This window comes from Daphnia magna, linkage group LG1, assembly GCF_020631705.1.
Source record: "Daphnia magna isolate NIES linkage group LG1, ASM2063170v1.1, whole genome shotgun sequence".
Taxonomy (NCBI): Eukaryota; Metazoa; Arthropoda; class Branchiopoda; order Diplostraca; family Daphniidae; genus Daphnia; species Daphnia magna.
The window spans coordinates 18,986,085-19,000,919 of NC_059182.1; the positions used below are offsets into that span (position 1 = coordinate 18,986,085).

General features: G+C 44.3%; 6 protein-coding genes across 8 annotated transcripts; 4 read left to right on the forward strand and 2 right to left on the reverse strand.

Moving 5' to 3' along the window:
* The first annotated feature begins 342 nt into the window (after positions 1-342).
* LOC116935057 lies at positions 343-2,774 on the forward strand. Of its 2 annotated transcripts, none has more exons than XM_045173850.1 (5): positions 343-501; positions 644-934; positions 1,012-1,503; positions 1,593-2,121; positions 2,206-2,774. In XM_045173850.1, exons 2-5 carry the CDS (start codon positions 668-670, stop codon positions 2,370-2,372), a joined length of 1,455 nt encoding a protein of 484 aa, XP_045029785.1. In that variant the 5' UTR covers positions 343-501; positions 644-667; the 3' UTR covers positions 2,373-2,774. The 2 variants fall into 2 exon arrangements, with proteins under 2 accessions (XP_045029785.1, XP_045029782.1); XM_045173847.1 differs by having other exon boundaries at positions 350-521.
* Positions 2,775-3,027: 253 nt separating this feature from the next.
* On the forward strand, positions 3,028-5,453 carry LOC116934993. 2 transcript variants are annotated; one of them, XM_032942386.2, is made up of 5 exons: positions 3,028-3,199; positions 3,263-3,674; positions 3,767-4,258; positions 4,370-4,883; positions 5,001-5,453. In XM_032942386.2, exons 2-5 carry the CDS (start codon positions 3,396-3,398, stop codon positions 5,180-5,182), a joined length of 1,467 nt encoding a protein of 488 aa, XP_032798277.2. In that variant the 5' UTR covers positions 3,028-3,199; positions 3,263-3,395; the 3' UTR covers positions 5,183-5,453. The 2 variants fall into 2 exon arrangements, with proteins under 2 accessions (XP_032798277.2, XP_032798284.2); XM_032942393.2 differs by having other exon boundaries at positions 3,266-3,674.
* Positions 5,454-5,608: 155 nt separating this feature from the next.
* LOC116934980 lies at positions 5,609-7,726 on the forward strand. Its single transcript, XM_032942377.2, has 4 exons — positions 5,609-5,998; positions 6,101-6,592; positions 6,739-7,279; positions 7,365-7,726. Exons 1-4 carry the CDS (start codon positions 5,723-5,725, stop codon positions 7,532-7,534), a joined length of 1,479 nt encoding a protein of 492 aa, XP_032798268.2. The 5' UTR covers positions 5,609-5,722; the 3' UTR covers positions 7,535-7,726.
* Positions 7,727-8,277: 551 nt separating this feature from the next.
* LOC116935011 lies at positions 8,278-10,654 on the forward strand. Its single transcript, XM_032942402.2, has 5 exons — positions 8,278-8,577; positions 8,736-9,017; positions 9,132-9,626; positions 9,717-10,248; positions 10,336-10,654. The coding sequence occupies exons 2-5, from the start codon at positions 8,748-8,750 to the stop codon at positions 10,494-10,496; spliced, it is 1,458 nt and encodes a 485-aa protein (XP_032798293.2). The 5' UTR covers positions 8,278-8,577; positions 8,736-8,747; the 3' UTR covers positions 10,497-10,654.
* LOC116935019 lies at positions 10,578-11,938 on the reverse strand. Its single transcript, XM_032942408.2, has 5 exons — positions 11,805-11,938; positions 11,540-11,739; positions 11,307-11,441; positions 10,986-11,229; positions 10,578-10,874 (listed from the first exon to the last, which is right to left on the reverse strand). Exons 2-5 carry the CDS (start codon positions 11,726-11,728, stop codon positions 10,780-10,782), a joined length of 663 nt encoding a protein of 220 aa, XP_032798299.2. The 5' UTR covers positions 11,729-11,739; positions 11,805-11,938; the 3' UTR covers positions 10,578-10,779.
* Positions 11,939-12,679: 741 nt separating this feature from the next.
* Positions 12,680-14,478, reverse strand: LOC116934969. Its single transcript, XM_032942370.2, has 4 exons — positions 14,334-14,478; positions 13,328-14,271; positions 13,065-13,196; positions 12,680-12,984 (listed from the first exon to the last, which is right to left on the reverse strand). The coding sequence occupies exons 2-4, from the start codon at positions 14,214-14,216 to the stop codon at positions 12,710-12,712; spliced, it is 1,296 nt and encodes a 431-aa protein (XP_032798261.2). The 5' UTR covers positions 14,217-14,271; positions 14,334-14,478; the 3' UTR covers positions 12,680-12,709.
* Positions 14,479-14,835: the final 357 nt, after the last annotated feature.

The following is a 14,835-nucleotide window of genomic DNA, read 5'->3' on the forward strand; positions in this document are numbered from 1 at the left end:
TTTATATAATAGATGTCATCAAAAGCTGTGATAATATCTCCCTGCCTCACCCCCCACCCCCATTTAAGGTCACTTAGTACATAACTGGTTTATACGCCTTCTCTGTTTCCTGACTTGTATTTTTTTCGAAATATGTATTTTTTACTGTTTCGAAATATGGAAATTTCCTGTCAGTCAAATATACCAATCACTCAATCAGCACTGATAGTAACCGTCTAACTTTTCATCTCCACATTTATGGCGATGCTGCCGGGAACCTATCAGCATATTCTTTTGGGCGTTTCGTCAGGGGTTGCCTTTGCTGTCAATTAAGAAAATGAAAAATAAACAAGGACCTTTTATCTTTTAATCACGAGTTGATTTCCTATTTCTCTCTTGTTGTGTCGAATCGGTTACCTTAGCAGACAGAAGCCGAACGTCGATACATTAAACGATTATTAGCAGGTCGATTCATTTTCGGATGCCGCGCAACACTTTCCGTTTTGTTCTCGGCGACATAAGGTTTAAAACATACTTCTCTAGTACGTTTTTGAGCTATTCAATTACATAAGCAAGCCAAGTAACAAGTGACCCTTTATTCTGATTTGTTCGTCTTTCCGTGTAATTCCATCATCGGCCGAACATTCATCGAAACGGCTAATAGCATCAAATAACGGACTTCGACAACATGGCAGATCTTGGCAAGGATCTGGCAGAACAGCAGCTCTTTTGGAAGACGCTTTTTGAAGAGAAAAAGTTGGCGCCGAAGTTGGCCTTGCTGGCAACTGTTCACGTTGACGGTATCACGTACGACGACATGCCCCAATACGGACAAGTGCATGTCTCGGTCCAGTCTGCATCCACTTTGGGGGATAATTTCATGAGCGACACTTTCACCGTGTCTGCCCGATTGCAGCGACATTACACCACCAAGACTTATAGAACCTTTGCCAAGGTAGAAGATTTTGTTATTTATTCATTAATTGTTTTTAATCAGGGGGAGTTTTGCTTTCGTCTCAACACGACCATCAGGTGCTGCCCTCCAATCTGTTGCTACGTCAGGCAGCTTACGAATCGCACACTCATCATCATGAGATGCACATGTATCTTCATTTCTTCGGTCTCCTGCGCGAAATGCATGTTGGAAAAACCATCACGCTCGATGTCCCTGATATTTACTACGTCAACATTGAAGAAATTGTTCAAGACAAGACGGATGGCTCAGGCACTTGCATTCTGCTCGAGGATCTTTCGTCGCAAGGTTATTGCATGTCGGATAAATTTGGAGGGGCCGATTACCGGCACTGCCACATGGCATTAACCTCACTGGCCCATTATCACGCCTTAACTCTGAATGCTGTGAGAAAGTGGCAAGACCCGTCCACTGGCGAATTATCCAATTTGCCCCATTCTGCAAAGTTTATAACGCAGGAAAAGACTATTTACGAACTGAGTGCGGTTCAAATTGCCAAAGACTTTTCCAAGCGGTTGATTGAGTTTACCCAAGATGTCAAAAGACCAGACGTAAGCCGATTAGAAATCTTGCATATAGTATTTACTGAGTAGCCTATAACTCAGCGCTTAACCTTTCAACAACATTATCCATTCTTTAGCTGGCCGAATGGCTTCAAAAGATGATGGACGACCGGCTGTCTGAAGTCGTTCTTGTTGATACGGTGCAATCGTGTGGACCTTTAGCTTGCATACTGCACGGGGACTTTTGGAACAACAATATGCTGTTCAAGTATGCGGACGAAGCTCAGCAAGGCGGAAGCGAATCGACTGACAACATTCCCGTTTCCTTGAAGCTGATCGACTTTCAACTTTCGAGAGTTGGCCATCCAGTTACCGACATCCTCTATTTCATGTACGCCAGCGCCAAGCCAGAGGTAAGACAGCACCACATGCAGGGATTGTTGCGTCACTATTTCGACACGTTGACTGCCGACTTGCAGCTGTTTGGTGTCGCCCTTCACTATTACACCTGGCAAGACTTTCTAAACGATTACAAGAAGAGATCGTTGATGGCATTATTCTTTGGCGGCTTGATCATGTCTATGGGGCTGGCCAAAGCCGTCGTCTCTACGATGCAACATTTGGACGAGGAGGAACACCTTAAGGAGCCAATCAGCAAGGGGACCGGTAGCTAAATCATTTTTTATTCTTGGGGTGACATTCACTAAATGCGGTTCTTACTTATTATTCTGATTATCGTGTTATTTATAGTTAACGAAGGTGAAAAACAGGAAGACGAGTTTAGTGGGAAGAGCGCCTCATTTGAGGAGACGTTGAAGAACATGATGACGTCTCACGAACTAAGCGATAATCCAATTTTGGCTGATCGTCTTTTGAAACTCATCACGGAAGTCCATAGTCTACACAACTCGTCGTAAATGAGACGTATCATTGCTAGCGTCCACTTAATGAATCAAGTATTTCGTCAAAACGCATCACGCTCTCGTTTTCATTATTTGTGTGAAACATTTTTTTTTTTTTTCTTTACCCAAACTAATACAAAAAGTGTTCCCACGATGGGAACCGGTATCGTTTTCGTATGAAAATGGCGTACTGAGAACAAACTCGGAACAGGGTGACTGTGGTATTTTGTGTAATGTCGACTCGTCGACGAAGACAAAGTTAGGTAGGGGAACAATAGCGAGGCGCGATTTAAAGTAGGCTTAGTTGCCAAATTAGGTGGGCGGTTGTCGCCGGAACAAAAAGTGTCAAACTTGTGCAGCGTATTTGTGTAAACAACAATCTGTAGAATTCCGAGGAAATAAAATTCGAAACCAAAATTTAGTTTTAAAATAATGTAATTATTATGTTTAATGTTATGTTTTACTCGTATCATAGTAATAGAATACTGGTGTAGCCACGCTTATGGCAGAGTAATAGAATACTGGTGTAGCCACGGCCATGTTAACTCCCTCTCTTGGATTTTTTCCCAAAAGTTGTTGCCAATTTCGCGTATCGATTGTGAGAAAATGAGGCAAGATATCGATTTAAGTGTCCCATAACCGTAACTGCCACCTATGAATTGAGTTTTAAGGGCAGTTCCCGTCTAGGCCTCAGGACATTGTGTCTCCACTGGCCATTATTTACCCGAGTTCCGGTTATCTCTCTCTCTTTTTATATATACTACGTCAGTCGCATCATTGCTTTTGATACGTCCAAGACGCAGTTTTTTTTCTGGGTTTTTTCTAACGGGCTAAATTCCAAGGTAAGAAAATAAAACTAAAATTTGATGCCAGGCAAAGAAAATGATGATTCCATCTTTTGGCAGCAGACTGAACTTGGTGGTTCCATCTCGTGTGTCCACATCAACCATCATCACGTTTATTGCCAGCTGATTGTCGCTTACCGTAGCCAACAACTATAGTTGAGCACAATAAATACTCTGAGTTGAGATCGACACCATGACGGGCACAACAAAACAGCTGGCGGAACGGCAATCGTTTTGGAGGACGCTCTTCGAAGCCAAAACATTGGCTGGCCAGCTGGTCTCATTAGCACGAGATCATACCGATGGCGTCACTTACGATGACCTGCCCCACTACGGACGAGTGCGTGTTGTCGTCAAGCCTGCGTCCAGTCTGGGGGACAATTTTATGAGCGACACGTTTATTGTAACGGCTCAAATCAGCGGATGGGAGGCCATTGCCAGCGACGGTGACACCTTGAGCACCTTTGTCAAGGTACGATCGTGCCAGGAGAATAGCTCCAATTAAATATAGGTAGACACAGAGAACGACCGGCTGATGGCTATGTACTTTTATGTTGTCGTTAGGTGCTGCCTTCGAATTTCTTGCTGCGTCAAGCGGCTTATGAATCTCGCGTCCATCAGCGCGAGATTAAGATGTACGACCCTTTCTTTGTCCTCCTCAGGGAGATGTATGCGGATCAACCGATACCGCTCAATGTTCCACATTGTTACTACACTCATGTGGAGGAGGTTGTCAACGGCGAAACGGATGCGTCGGCTATTTGCATCTTGCTCCAAGACCTCAAAGCGGAGAATTATCGCATGGCGGATAAAACGCGAGGAGCTGACTATCGTCACTGTCACATGGCACTCACCTCGTTAGCTCATTATCACGCCCTAACTCTGAACGCACTGAGGCAGTGGAAAGACCCGTCCACCTGCCAACTATCGAATTGCCCGCCGAATGCGAAATTCCTCCTGGAGGAGAAAACGACTTACGATTTCGGTTTGGTTCAGCATATTCAAAATTCTTCGAAACGCATGCTGGAGTTTATCCAAGAAGCCAACAGGCCCGATGTAGGTATATCTAAGTCATTTGTTATTTTAAAAAAAATATTTTGGATGTACACACGTCGGTGAATCTTCAACCACAATAAGGCCCTATTATCTATCTAAATCACTTCGCAGCTTGTTGAATGGTTTACGGTGTTGCTGCAACGTCTCCACGACGTCATCCTGATCGACACGTTCGAGAGCAGTGGGCCGCTAGCGTGCGTCTTGCACGGGGATTACTGGATCAACAACATGCTGTTCAAATACGAAGACGAAGGCGAAGTCAATTCCAGCGCACCTGCCATCCCGGTTGCTTTAAAAATGATTGATTTTCAAATTTCAAGAATCGGACATCCGATTAGCGACATCCTTTACTTCATGTACTCGAGCGTCGCTCCGGAGACGAGGGAGAAACATATGCTCGTTTTGCTTCGTTATTACTTCGATACACTAACGACTGATTTGCGGTTACTTGGCGTTTCGCTCGATGACTACAATTGGCAAGACTTTTTGGACGATTACAAGAAAAGATCGCAAATGTGGATGCTGATGGGCATCGTCGTTCTGTCGGCTGCCCTCAACAAGACGGCTGTCAACGATTTACAAGAGCTCGATGCGGAGGAAAAACTGAAGGGACCCAAACCATCAGGTCTATAACTCTCCTATCCTTTTTCTTGCAGGATTTGACTGGGGAAAAAAAGGACTGTTTCAACCGTTTTGCATTATTTTTCTTATTTATTTTTATTTATTCCTTTCGATAATCCAGGGACGGATGCGGAGCCAGTCAAAGGCGAAACTGGATTCAGCCTCGAACTGGAGGAAACGATGAAGAACATGATGGCCACTCGCAAGTTGAGCGATAACCCGATTCTAACTGATCGTCTCGTGAAACTCATAAGCGAAGTCAAAGATTTAAACTGTTCGGTTCCATCTTACCAGCAATGTTGAGCTGGTCAACTATGTGTGAGAAATGTATCCAATAAGCCGGACCCTATCTATCCCACCCCTCCCCCCAAAAAAAGTATAAATTGGTTCATAATTTGTTTGTATTTTGAACTTGTTTTTGTTGCACGGATTTGCCAGTCATGGTGTTCTACTTTCAGTCGTGCTCTAGCAATCGGAGAGATAAGAGGCCAATGTGAAAACTGGGATCGACCAATAACGTGTCCTAACTAACAACGTTGTTCGAGAGATAATATTATACTTGTGTAGGTGGTCAGCCTTTCTGTTTCACTGACGTCCCGTTTAGGATTATTCCGGACACCACATCGATTGCAATTCGCTTTTGTTGGCTTTATACCTAAATCAATTTCAAGCAGCACACAATCAGCCCGTTTCATCACAAACTTGTAAATTGAAAACAGTTTTCTTGGAAGGCCTTTCATGTTCGGTGCCGTTCTATTCTCTAACACGAATCGCTCAATTAAGCGCAGTCGCATTACGCAATAGAGACCATAATAATAGCTATAGCCAATCAGGTCGTTCAAAATGAGTGGAAAAATCAAGAGCCTGAGTGATCAGCAGCTTTTTTGGCAAACCCTTTTTGAAACCAAACAATTGGCTGCCCAGCTGGCCTCCTTGGCCACGAACCACGTGGATGGCGTCACCTACGACGACCTGCCCCAGTACGGAAAAGTGCACGTCGTGGCTCAATCTGGCTCAAATTTAGGCGACAATTTTCAGAGCGACACGTTCATTGTGACTGCGCGGCTCTTGCGAGGCCAGTCCGAAGAGCCAATCCATGTCTTGAGTACTTTCATCAAGGTAATTGCTTTACCTATATTCGTCCCTTTCAATGTCTCTTTCAACAACTGTACAGGGTCTATATATTAAGTTTCCAACTGCTTCGGTTCTGCACTCTAATAGGTGCTGCCATCGAATTTCTTGCTCCGCAAATCGGCTTACGAATCTCGCGTCCATCACCGTGAGGTCAACATGTACCACCACTTGTTCGCTCTGCTGCGCGAAATGCACGCCGACCAGCCGATTCCGTTGGATGTTCCAGACTGTTACTACACCCATCTGGAGGAGGTTGTCAAGGGCGAGACGGACGGATCGGGCACTTGCATTTTACTGGAGGATCTCAAGTCGGAGAATTATCGGATGGCGGATAAAATCCGAGGAGCCGATTATCGGCACTGTCACGCGGCGTTGACGTCGTTGGCTCACTATCACGCCCTCACTCTGAGCGCTGTCAGAAAATGGAAAGATCCGTCCACGGGACAGTTGTCCAATATGCCACCTGTGGCGAAATTCGTTTTGGAAGAGAAATCCATGTACGACGCAGGAATCATTAAAATCCTCCAAGGCTTTTCCGTCTCTATCGTCAATTTTGCCAAAGAAATGGGCACACCTGATGTGAGTATATCTATACTATACCGTATGATTTTGTTTGTAGTTGTTAAGCAGCCCACTTTCCGTACACCTGACCGGCATGATCGCCTGCAACAGCTTCAGGCGCTTCGTTCAAGTTCAATTCATTCATTATAGCATTACATTACCAGGTAGTTGACTGGCTGGCAAACATACAGCAACGAATGCCGGAAATCGTTTTAATCGACAATCTGGAGAGCAGTGGTCCACTAGCTTGCATTCTTCACGGGGATTTTTGGAACAACAACATGCTGTTCAAATACGCAGAGCAGCCGCGTCACGAGCAAAAGGAAGATGGGACAAATAACGGAAGTGGTGCATCAGCAAACGTCCCTGTTTCGCTGAGAATGCTCGATTTTCAACTTTCGAGGATCGGCCACCCGATCAGCGACGTCCTTTACTTCATGTACACGAGCACCATGCCGGAGTTGAGAGAGCGACACATGCTCGTCTTGCTGCGTTATTATTTCGATATACTAACGACTGATCTGAGGTTGCTCGGCATTTCATTGGACAACTACACCTGGCAAGACTTTTTGCAAGATTACAAGCAAAGGTCGCTGATGTGGATGCTGACGGGCGTCATGATCCTCTCCATGACTCAAAATAAGAAGGTTGTGACCAGTTTACAAGATTTGGATGCAGAGGAACAACTGAAAGAGCCCAAACCAGGTAAAAAATCTGATTTCCGTTTTCGTATAGAACTGAATTTCAGTGCTTTTTGATCGTCCACAACGTGTTGTTGCTGGCCTTTTAGTGAATGCAGAGACGGAAGTGGAACCGGTCAAGGGCGAAAGCGGAATGAGCCTCGAAATGGAGGAAATGTACAAGAACATGATGGCGACGTATGTACTGAGTGACAGTCCGGCTCTGTCTGACCGAATCCTTAAACTGATCCTGGAAGTCAAGGCCTTAAATCATCCTTAAGAAACGTCTGCAGTTTTATTCATTCCAGGTCGGTTCTGCCGGGTTCTGCATGAAACGAAACTAAATATGACGACCGAGCTAAATTCAAGAGCAATTTCGACATTTTGACCTAGAAGGTTTCGTTTACATTTTGTTTTGCCGGTCTACGTGCCGAATACAAAACTTTGGCTAGTTAGCCTAAATGCGACCATATTCGGCATTAGATAACGATGCTTCACTTCAAGCGAGATAACGTGTATAGTAGATCTCTTGTATAAAAACACAACACATCGTTTCGCTCTATATAGCCCTGCTAGATAAAAAGCCAACCTAGCAACCAGCATGAGCCTTTGTTTTTCATTCGATGACGTGATAAGCAAGTCGGCCTTCCATACATTCTTTACTGGACATCAAACAGGGATAGACATGGAGGTTGTTTGTATATTCCACAAATGTGATTTATTGGCAGTTGCTAGGCTGCTTACTGCACTTGTTTATGTGGAGCAGCAGCACGATCAACGAGTTTGAGTAACACCAGGTCGGCAAGGACGAGGTGATAGCGATTCTCTCCCATCACCTATACATACACGAACACAATCCGCCCGCAAAACACACTGACATGACTCGGCATTTTAACAGGTGCAAAATAGAAAGAAAATCCCAAAAGAAAAAAAGGAAACGATCAGCATCAGCACGTAGGCTTATTATACGTGTATAGGAATATACTAAGTATATGAAGGTCTCTATAGCAATTATATCATTCGACTGGGAAAGATATCGAAAACCAGATCGTCGTCTATTGGACGTCTTGTGATTTAGATTTGTCCAGTCGTCTTTTTATTTTTAGCCGCAGCAGCCTATATTTATTCGGTGATAACGAAACGGTGTTGGAAGAGAAAAATTAAACCTTTGCGCTACGATTTTATTAGATAGTATTCAGAGTTGTCTACGCTTTCGACGGTATACCTAATATACAGCAGTACTTTGTTGGCACGACTTGAGTTCCAGCTTTCCATTTCTTGTACCAACTACTTGCTCTCGATTCTTGAAACTCAAAGCCCAAGGTAAAACTGATATTTAAATACTTTAAATCATTCTAATTCAAAAAGAAAAGACGTGCTCGATCGATCTCTGCTTTGTGATATTAATCGCACCGATTTATTCCATCAATTGGGTGAACTTTTTTCAATGCTATTCAAATGCTATCAATGCATCAAATCAGAACATCAACAGCATGACTAGACAAGTCAAGAGCTTGGCAGATCGGCAGCTCTTCTGGAAGACTCTCTTTGAAGCGAAGAAATTGGCTTCCCAACTGGCCTCTTTGGCAACAGATCATATCGATGGCGTCACGTACGATGACCTGCCCCAATACGGACGTGTGCATGTCGTGGCCGAATCCGCGTCCAGCCTGGGAGACAATTTTATGAGCGACACTTTTATCGTAATGGCTCAACTGACAGCATCCGGAAACAAGACTCACACCTTGAGTACCTTTATCAAAGTAGGTCCAACACTCTTTTTTTGTCTGTGTTTTTCGACTGAATGAATGAAACGGTCGACGACGTCAACGTCACGCAAAACTTCATTGTACCTATTTGTTGTCTTTCATCAAAAGGTGCTTCCAACGAATGCGCTGTTGCGTCAGGCAGCCTACGAGTCGCACACTCATCACCGTGAGATTAACATGTACCACCATTTCTTTGGTCTGCTGAGGGAAATGCACGCCGACCAGCCGATCCCGCTAGACGTGCCCGACGTCTACTACACCCACATCGAGGAGATGGTGGTCAAGGATGGAACAGACGGCTCGGGTATTTGCACTTTGCTCGAGGATCTCAAGGCGCAGGGTTACCGTATGGCTGAAAAGGCGCTAGGCGCCGATTATCGGCACTGCCACATGGCACTCACCTCCTTGGCTCACTTTCACGCACTAACTCTGAACGTCGTAAGAAAGTGGACGGATCCGGCGACTGGAGAACTGTCCAATATGCCACCGACCACCACATTTTTCTTGGAAGAGAAGACAATGTACGACATGGGAATGCTCGAAATGATCCAAGACAATTACAAGAACATTGTCGAATTCGCCGCAGAGGTGGACAGACCCGACGTGAGTATACCAACTAGTATATGATGACACTTTGCTGAATATACCTCAACTATATAACGTATAATGTGTTCTGCTTTCTTATATATATAGCTCGTTGAATGGTTAAACGAACTGAAGGAACGTTTGCCCGAAATTATCACGTACGACACAAAGGACAATAGCGGTCCACTGGCGTGCATCCTTCACGGCGATTTCTGGAACAACAACATGCTGTTCAAATACGAAGATGATGGCCAGCGAGGAGCAACAGACAAAGACGAAGCAAACGCCAGTTCCAGCATCCCGATCGCACTCAAGATGATTGATTTTCAAATTTCGAGAATCGGACATCCGATTAGCGACATCCTTTACTTCATGTACTCGAGCGCCGCTCCGGAGACGAGAGAGAAGCACATGCTCGTTTTACTGCGTTATTATTTCGATACCTTAACCACTGATTTGAGATTGCTCGGCATTTCACTCGATGACTACAGTTGGGCAGACTTTGTCAGAGAATACAAGAGGAGGTCGTTAACGTGGATGTTTATGGGCATCGTCGTTTTGTCTTTTGTTTTGAACAAAAAAGTGCTGACCAAGTTGGACGATTTGGATGCAGAGGAGAGGCTCAAAGAGCCAAAACCAGGTATTTTTTGCCTAACTTTAGTTTTTTTCCCCCTAAAAACAGTATCTTATGATATCGTATTTGTTGTTGAAATTCAATGTGATTCAGAAACGGACGTGGAACCAGAAAAGGGTGCCAGTGGAATGACTCTAGAATTGGAGGAAACCATGAAGAACATGATGAAATCACAGAAATTGAGCGACAATCCAACCCTGACCCATCGACTCTTGAAACTGATCGTTGAAGTCAAAGCCCTCAACAGTTGCTAATAGACGCAAACATTTGAAAATCATATAATAATCATTGGCCTTATATTCACTGCGTCAAGTTTCAGTAGTTGATAACTGTACTCTGCGCGGCTTATATCCATCCATTTATTGTACAATGCATTTAAAGTTTGGGGCGTTCAATAAACGTTCGTTATATTTGTGGTTTTCTATGAGCTAAACTGAATGGAAGGTGAACTTTTGTTCAAAGACGAGTATAAGAGCGCCAAAACTCCGTCATCAGGTAGGTCTACGTTGCTTGGTGAACAAGAAAAGTCAGCGAGGGCTAAAGGATGGCGATATCGGCGCAATTGACGAACGTCTCCTGCGAGCCACAACCTATCCCGGACGTCCCGTTTTTACACACGCCCCAATTGTTGCCTGAAAATGGCCAATTCCAAAACAAAAAGGGACGACATTTGAATAAGACTCGCGACAAAAGGCTACACATGCTGCACGTCTGATTGGCAAAAACAAGTTGGGCTGCATTACCTGCTGTGTAGCGCCATTGGAGGACGCAATAGTCGCACGACACGTCGGCAGGAAGCTGGACCACGGGGAAATAGAGTTCGTTGGCGGGTGAGACGTAGAACTGAGTCGAACCATCGATGAGCGTCAAGAGATGCTGATCGAAGCACTGCTGAGTGGACAACTCATCGGCCGATTGTTTGGGGCACAGACGGAATTCAAAGTAACCCAAATGATTCGACGTCAATTCGACAGTCAACCGAATCCACTGAATTAACGGGATGCAAAGCGCACGATGAATCGAATAGCATTTAGTACTGCATGGGATGTGGTAGGTGCACTTACCGATGCTTGCGCGTACGTTTGTCCAATGATGCCGGTGCCGTAGATTCCTCCTTCGTCGTTGGCTCTCGGCCGGGGCAGACTCCATTCGTCACCACATTCGCCGCAACGGCCCTGATTGATGCTGTTGAATTGAACCTGAGCGGGAAAAGGATAGCGTTTCAATCGCATTCAAGCTCATTCACTAATAAGTGAGGCGTATTATAGGTCACGATTCGAAATTGAAACTGACGTACACCGTAACCGCCACAATTGAGCCCGTTTTCGTTGTAATTGGGCGGAACATTGAAACCGTAGCGCCACATGGACGAGCGACTGGGTGGGTCCAGCATCATTCCGTGCCCATCGGCTGACCCGAAAAGCCGGCCAGAAACAACGAGGGCGATGGCCAGGCCGCAATTCATCAGCAACGTCGTTTGCTTCATTGTCCCCGTTTCTGTTGGGCTCGTCAAATGTTAGTCAAAACATGGAAAACAGAACAATGTAAAAATCAAAGTTTACCTATTTAGTTCAAAGGAAATGACATGGTCGTCACATCACGCTCATCGCCTTATATATGTTGGATGTAGTTAAGTCGGAATGCATTCGTGTTTACCTGATAGCTTTGACTCTTATCGTCTTTTGGAATTGGACGACAGTCGTAACTGTCATCGCTAAAAGTGAAACGTTACAATTCGTTTAGACGTTGACCTATTCTAATACAGACTACTCATATAAGACTGACAATCAGAAGCGGCCTAGCCGCTTTTGTCATGAAATCACAAGACCAATTCACCAGGATGATGTGCACTACGTCGTCGATAATTTCTTGTGCGCGTGCCCTTTACACTAACATCGTCGTGCTGTCATATTAACGTGCGTAGAACCACACGAGATACACCGGTTGAACACAATCTGAAAGAAAATGCGTAGTATAATAATAGCACTTAATGGGCCGACACTTGACCAAAAGATAATTGAATCATCACTCGCCACGTCGAAAGAGGAAAATGTTTCAAATGATTCTTGCACTGTCAATCGGTGGGTACAAAATCTAAAGAGGTGCTGATATCACCGACACCTTGCCCATCCCTATACGGGCCCTTAATGACAAAAAACGAAATGAGACACTTGTTTGTCTGAAAAAACCTTTTAGGGAAAGAGTTCGATGCATTTTCTATTGACGACGTTGCGACATTAAGTGGAAATGGACAGGGGTGGCAAGAAAACGACTCGCGACAAAGGCGGCTCTTTTTGTGCACATAATTCTGTGCGATGGAGATTTTGTGCTCTCTTCCTCCGACGTCTTTCATGTTTTTTTTTTTTTTTTTTCCGACAGACGTGCCACATGAATTGAAGTCACTGTACAAAAACAAAGTTCAAGTCGCAAAGACTCGGCGAAAAAGTAGCATTCATTCATCATCCTATTACAGTTGCATGGTTTGCACAAAAGTAAGGAATGTAAGACCAATAAGCTGCAGGATGTATAGTTTGGCCGTTGCCGAAGAAAAGGCCCCGTTTGATGAACTGTTGTCAGTCGTCAAGGAATCAACTGTTGTCTGTTCATAGCAACCAACAAACGATTGGGGGTCCAACTCCTCGAAAGACATCCTTGACGAACAAACTCCGCCTTTCACGACCGGAAGCAGGTGACGATGATCACGAATCAGCCAGGCCAGATCGCATCCGCAAACGAAAGCATCTTTATTAAATACATCGTTACATGAATAGACTTATACTATTATTATGAATAAACCGAGAGTGTCGATCAATATGTTATACTTGAGGAAACGATGACGGAACCGATGGCCGGCTGGATGGAAACCATTTGCTCCAACATATCCTTAAAGACATTTTCTTCGAATAAGGTGAGTCGGTTGAAATTCAAACCAACTTGGGTCGTCGAGAAATTGCCTTTTTCGTGCCAAGTCCAAGTGTGGCAGAAACAGTTCCATTGACAGTTTTCAAAGTATAAAAGTATATATGTCTATAACAAGTCTTATTGAACACAAATAGTATAGGCTAGTCTATATAGTATAGTCTACCTTTGAATGCATCACTCTCTATGCCAATAATGTTGTTGCCATTCAGGTGTAGGAAATTCACATTAATATGGGGCGACGTGAAGCTTATCGAAGATGAGGGTATCCATGAAATAGAATTATCGGTGACGAACAGCGAAGTTAGATGCGAGAAGAACGCAATTTGATTGGGCATAGTCGTCAACCGATTGCCACTCACGTCGATGCTCGAAATCGAGTTGGATAAACCTCCAGCAACGAGCGACGCTAGTGTCTCGTTGACCGTTTGATCGTCTAGATCGTTGTACGGCATCGACAGTTCCTCTAAATTGCTGTTCGATAAAGTCAAATTGGGAAATGGGGCTTGTTTCAAGTCACTGCAGTGATGAATGTAAAGGGACCTCAGAGCTGGAAACGGAACCGGAAGGTATTGGAAAGCCGCCAAATTGTCATTGAACGACAGCGTCAACTGCTCTAACCCGTGAAACCCTTGCAAAAAGCTAAAGTCGGTTTGCAAGAGCAAGTCCCAATAGGAAAGCTCTAGAAATCTGACGTTTGCTTTCGTCGAGCGGAAAGCTAAAGAATCGATGGCCAATTTGGGCAGCCACGACGAGCCTTTTGAATAACCGTAAAGGGAAATGCGTGTTGCTCGTTTGTCTGCCAAAAAGTCAACAGGCACCGCATAAATTGTCATTGGCGGATCGTTGTGGTTGGCCAAAAAGCTGAACGAGTACATCTGCGGATGAGTAGATCGTCTGAAAACGTCCCGCACTTGCGTAACGGAAGCTTTAGAGCACACGACAAAAATACTCTGGTTATTGTAACGATCTCTTCGGCAACTGCAAGGCGAGTAATACTCGTCGTTGCAATCATCTTCAGCAGTTGTGTTGTTGTCTGATAGTATCGTGTCCATCTCGGCCGATAGGCCTACATCTGCAGCGCACGATGATGAACGCCAAAATCCCAACCTAGTCGTTACATATTATATAAAGGCTCAGTTGGTTGGTTTCGTATTCCATTATTGACTTACCATGTAAATGTGATAGTTCCCCATAACACTTATGGAACGCTGAAGTGATTGAAACTACTACTACAAGCGCCAAATAGAAGAGCCCAAATTAAAAAGGCCAATTTTTATAATCTCAAATACTCAACTCACAAGACGATGCGCACAGAGCAACTGACGCAATGAAAATCAAGCAGTCTTTCGTAAAACAACGATTATATACCATAAATCTTCGTTGCAGTTGAAATCTATAGAAATGGCAGCGTTTCACGGCGTTTGCTAACATATTGACGCTATGCCTGTGCACTTAAGCTCCACTGTCGTTACGCGTTACGGTATTAAGCCAAAGGATTGAGTTGTTGTAAATCGTGCATGTTCTTTATAATTCTTCTGACAAGTCTTTGTCGGTATTATATGGTTTGATCGACCTCTTAAGCTCCCGGAGAAACAAAAGCTTCTTATTTTTTTGGGGGAAAAATTGTGCAATCAGTTGTGTACAATACTGTTTCCCTCCCTATTTGTTGTG